The following is a 5330-nucleotide window of genomic DNA, read 5'->3' as shown; positions in this document are numbered from 1 at the left end:
TACAAGCAGCTCTCAGAAATGAATTGGTCACTGATTGGAAGAGTGATGTGTATTATTTCACCTCCCTGAAGAAACACAGAATCCTGACAAAGACACCCACCTTTCCAGGTGCACACAGCTAGAGAGCCCACCGACAGCAACAAGGCAAGTAATTACGACTTTTTACCAGACTTTTTGCCACATTGTATAAAACAGAGATAGAAAAAGACCCAGTCTGTTTTGTGGTGCAAATGGAGGTACAGAGAAGATGTTTTTCTTACAGACACAGTTTCTAGGGTTGATAGGAAAGGGTGAATAGGTTCCTATTCAGCAAAACAGAGCCAGTCAACCCCTTGGCCTTCAGAAATGTCTGGGGTTGGAAGGCAGTTGCAAATAGGACATTGTAGGCACTGATTTGTACAGATTTGTAGGTGGTCGTGGGCTAACACCAGGCTCTCCAGGCCTTTTATCCCTTCTCTTTCTTGCACAGAGCAGAGTCAGGCTGACACTGAGCACTGAAACACCATGTATGAACTCAACGAAAGCAGCTTTGATCCCATCACCTTCGTCCTAACGGGCATCCCGGGTATGGAGGAGTCCCACATCTGGATCTCTGTCCCCTTTTGTCTGATGTACATCACTGCAGTGTTTGGCAACTCTGTCCTTCTCTTTGTAATAATCACGGACAGGAGCTTCCACGAACCCATGTACCTCTTCCTCGCTATGCTGGCTGTTGCTGACCTCATGCTTTCAACCACAACAGTGCCCAAAATGCTGGCGATCTTCTGGTTCAGTGCCAGGGAAATTTCCTTTGATGCCTGCATTACACAGATGTTCTTCACCCATTTCAGCTTCATCGTGGAATCGTCCGTTCTGCTGGCAATGGCGTTTGACCGGTACGTAGCTGTCTGCGACCCGCTGCGGTACTCTTCAATCTTAACCCCCTCAGTGATTGGGAAAATAGCCGTGACTGCTGTTGTCCGAGGATTCTGCATCATGTTCCCACCCATCTTCCTCCTCAAGCGGCTGCCATACTGTGGACACAACATCATGCCCCACACCTACTGTGAGCACATGGGCATTGCCCGCCTGGCCTGTGCTGACATAAAAGCCAACGTCTGGTATGGGCTGACAACGGCTCTTCTCTCCTCTGGCCTGGATGTTGTGCTCATCGCTGTCTCTTATGCTCTGATCCTCAGGACAGTCTTTCGGCTCCCGTCCCCAGAGGCTCGTCTCAAAACCCTGAGCACCTGTGGCTCCCACCTCTGTGTGATCCTCATGTTCTATGTGCCTGCCTTTTTCTCCTTTCTCACACATCGGTTTGGGCACCACATCCCAAGTCACATTCACATCCTCCTGGCCAACCTCTATGTTGTGGTCCCGCCGATGCTCAACCCCATCGTGTATGGGGTGAGGACAAGGCAGATCCGGGAGCGCGTCATCCGCCTCTTGTGCCCCGTGGGGGAGTGCCCCTGCCCTGGCTCGGTGAGCAGGTGCTGAGTGCTGCTGGAGGGAAGGGGGATGTGGGACAGGGTCTGGAAAGCAGCACCGAGTGCCACAGCATGCTGTTCTCACCCTGGAGGAACAGATTTGCCCAAGAAGTTCAAGAGAAGCTGAGAGTGGTGGGATTTCTGGAAACATGGGCTTGAGTCATCAGCTCCTTCATTGCTACTGGTTTCTCCTAGAGATGCTTCCCCTGAATGGTCCATTAGAGACTGGGCAGAGTTCTGCTGAGGAGTATCAAGTCTCTTACATCTCCTGTTTTGCCATCACCTACTGCTGCTGATTTTGTTTGCTGTCCTACAACTTTGTTTCTGTTTGTTCCCTCACCTGTTATCTCAGTGCCTAGACCATGAATGCCTTGTTGGTCATCAGACCAGAGCTGGGTATATGAACCATAGCTGGGTGGGGAAAGTGCTGTTTACCATGGCACAGATAATGGTCTGTCCTTCTGTCTTCAAGGGTACAGCTTGCGTTGCTGAGGGACTCTGGCACCTCTTGCTGCTGAAGGTGCTTACATGCTAAGAGCCAAGTGTGAGCATGGCCTATGGGAAAGGTTTTATTGTCTTGTGTTTAAGGGAAACATATCCCTTAAACCGTGCTGTCCAAAACAGAATTCAAGCCTCTAGAATGGAGTGCAAAGGGACAACGGTCTCCTACATCCTACTCATCCCATAGGGATATTTTCTGTCTTTGCAAGAACACTGCACTGCTAAGCAGTGCTCAGCATGAAGTACATTGCACCTCAAAATCCTTGTCTGACCATACGGCTGGCTGATTGCCCATCACTTTGTTGCAGTTCATTTGATTAATCCTTCAACACCAAAACAGTTTTGTTGAACTTTTTCGTGTTCCTCTCATTGGTGTGTGTATCAGTTGTATCAATAATACCTTAATCTACCTGAAGTCAGTGGCAACCTGTCTTAGACAGTTGTGAAAAGCAGTGCAAACATGAAGAGTGAGCATTAGATATTGCTGGAGGAGCAGCAAGGACAGTTCTGTACATCTGTGAACAGTCTGAGTTTAACTTCTTGTCAATCTGACTAGCAAGGAGAGCCCTTTTCTTCACCTCTCCCTTCCTCAGTAAAGACAGCAATACAGACTGTCAGAGTAAACTCATCTGCTCTCTCTGCTTCAGTGAATCTCATGAGTGGCAAGGTCAGAAAGAAAGGAGATTCTCATCTCAGCCCAGTGAGCACCAGTGCTGCTGGTGTCCCCGGTGTACATAAAGACCCATGGGGAGAATCACAGAAGGGTTTGGGCTGGAAGGGACCTTCAAGACCACCCAGTCCCACCCCCTGCCATGGGCAGGGCCCCCTCCCCCCAGCCCAGGCTGCTCCCAGCCCCGTCCAGCCTGGCCTTGAGCCCTGCCAGGGATGGGGCACCCACAGCTGCTCTGGGCAGCCTGGGCCAGCGCCTCGCCGCCCTCACGGGGAAGGGTTTCCTTCTGGTACCTAGTCCAAATCTCCCCTCTTATAGTTTAAAACCATTCCTACTTGTCCTATCACTACAGGCCCTTGTAAAAGGTCCTTCTCCGGCTTCCTTATAAGCCCCCTTTAAGTACTGAGAAGCGGGTGAAGGCAGCACTGGAGAGCTCAGGGGGAACCTTGCCAGAATTTCACATCTGTGCTGGAAGGTCAGCGTGCCCTGCACTGCTTTTGACGTGCATTCTTGTCATATCATTATAACATCCACAGTCCTGTCAGGAGTCTTCTGGTTCCTGCAGCATGGATTACAGCAGGAATGGGGCTGTTCCCATATGGCTGGAGCCTCTCAGTCCCACAGAGAAGTCACAGCAACACTCCCATTTGCATAGCTCTCATCACCAGAGCACAAGGTCCTTTTGTCCAGTGTTTTGCATAGCATTGACTTGGTGGGCAGCACATGCTCCGATGGGACCCGTCTGTCTTCTCGTTCTGACAGCGGAGTCCTGATGGCCATTCTAACTCGGCTGTAAATGCCGAGGCTTATGTAACCCATTACAAAAATTGCAGTGTGAGTTGCTGTTGACTCTGAGTAGGCAATGCTCTTGGTGCTTGCTCAGGGCTCCAGAGAGCAGAGGAGGATGCAGCAGGCCCTCCTCTAGGAAGGTCAGGCAGGATGGTCCTGGCAGCTGCTGAGCCTGCTCCCTGCACAGCCTAAGCTTGGTCAACATGCAGGGTTAAAGAGGCCCCACTGCTGTCCCTCCATGAGCTCCTCTGGCTCTGGTGGCTCCCAGGGGATGTTAAGCACTAACCACCAGTATCCTTCAAAGCTGTGGCAGCAGGTTCCTTTCCACTGTGGCAAGGAACTCTGGGATGAGGAAGAGGAGGGAATGCACGAGAGCCCAGAGACCTTTCCTTCATGTCCTACTGGGTGGGATGTGCTGAGACAAATGCTTGCTTCTCCTCTCTGCATCATATCTACTGTCAGCTGCACTTCTCTTTTATGCACCACTGAGACATGGGGGACTGGGCACTTTTTAGTCCCCTCCTGAGCTCAAGGGCTTCCTCGGGTCTAGCCAGTATAACTCACAGCTGAATGACGAAGGAGATGACACAAATACAGCAACCAAAACCCTGCTCCACTCTAGTCATCCCAGTAATGCTGCTATGACTTCAAAAGAAAAGGGAAAGTGTTTCATGATTTCAGATTAAAAAAAAAACAACAAAGTTCTTCAGCCTTTCAACTAATTTATTTTTTTCTTTGTTTTTTTTTTGTTGTTGTTTTTTTTTTTTCCCTGATCTCATCACAGGTGGGAACCTTGTGACAGGCACAGGGGAAATGAAAGTCTGCTCATTAAAAGCTGTTTGCTTAACAGTGAAGATAACAGAACTGGTTACAAAAGCTGCTCATATTGTTGGTTTTTTTTAATGTCCTCAAAACATTTGTCTTTGTGTTAGCTTTCTTAGCAAAAAGAAAGAGTATTTACACAGAGAAGTCCATGTGTTTTCTGGTAGCTGACAGAGCTGTAAGAAAGAAAAAGTGTCAGGAGAGCAAGTTGTTATAGGCAACACATGAATAGATTTAGACTGAAATAGATGCTTTGAGGTCTTTGGGGCATGGAGGACCTGGGGTAGCTGCACAGCAGCTGTCACAGGGGATACAGCAGATTTGGAGGTAGGGGTGAGATGCGAGACAGCTCATGACTGCAAGAGACTTGTTTGCTGATTCAGAAGGTCTCCTTCGGCCTGCCTTCCTACCTGAAAACAAGAACAAAGTCACCCTCTGCTGAAGAGTTTTCTCCTGAAAGCCTTTTGGCCAGCTATAATAACTGAGCTGCCATCTAAAGTTGTCAATATTAAAGAACAATATTGGTTACTGGTGTCTCTGTTACACACTTTAACTCACACGATTATTTCTGCCCCCTTCTTCACTGCTTCCCTCTGGCTTCTCCTCAGTGATGAACTTAGGCACACACATAACTCTGAGCACAACAGCAGTGCAGGCAAAATGAGGGTGTGTGCTCACAGGTGGCATGAGTCTGAGCATGATCCTGAGATGGGACCCTTTTATAAATCTCAGGAGTCTAGTCTTGTGCCATCATCATCTTCATCATGGAGGTAGTGGGAGGTAGAATCTCCCTGGGCAGGTGTTGCACAAAAGCAAAACGAAAGACCTGCCTCCTAATTGCTTCCAAACAAAGTATATATAATGAAAAATGAGTAAGGAATGGCAACGACATTACAGTGCTAGCCTGCATGCTACGTTACTGTACTCTCCCACTGGCACTTGGGGTGAAGTTACTCCAGCAAGTGGTCCTCTGTACTCAGGGGATCCTCTCTCAGGGCCGATGCATTCCTGCAGGCATCCACATTTTCACCTGCATTTTCGCAACCAGTTTGGTTGGGATGGGCTGTGTGTGTTGTGGT

General features: G+C 49.0%; 1 protein-coding gene across 1 annotated transcript; it reads left to right on the top strand.

Annotated features, from left to right (window-relative positions):
- The first annotated feature begins 446 nt into the window (after window positions 1-446).
- LOC130144609 (olfactory receptor 52B2-like) lies at window positions 447-2325 on the top strand. The gene has a single exon (XM_056328576.1). It carries the CDS (start codon window positions 505-507, stop codon window positions 1477-1479), a length of 975 nt encoding a protein of 324 aa, XP_056184551.1. The 5' UTR covers window positions 447-504; the 3' UTR covers window positions 1480-2325.
- The last annotated feature ends 3005 nt before the right edge of the window (window positions 2326-5330 follow it).

The sequence above is a fragment of the Falco biarmicus genome, chromosome 2 (assembly GCF_023638135.1).
Source record: "Falco biarmicus isolate bFalBia1 chromosome 2, bFalBia1.pri, whole genome shotgun sequence".
NCBI classification, from domain to species: domain Eukaryota; kingdom Metazoa; phylum Chordata; class Aves; order Falconiformes; family Falconidae; genus Falco; species Falco biarmicus.
Note: the sequence above shows the minus strand (reverse complement) of the source record. Positions and strands in the feature narration are given on the sequence as shown.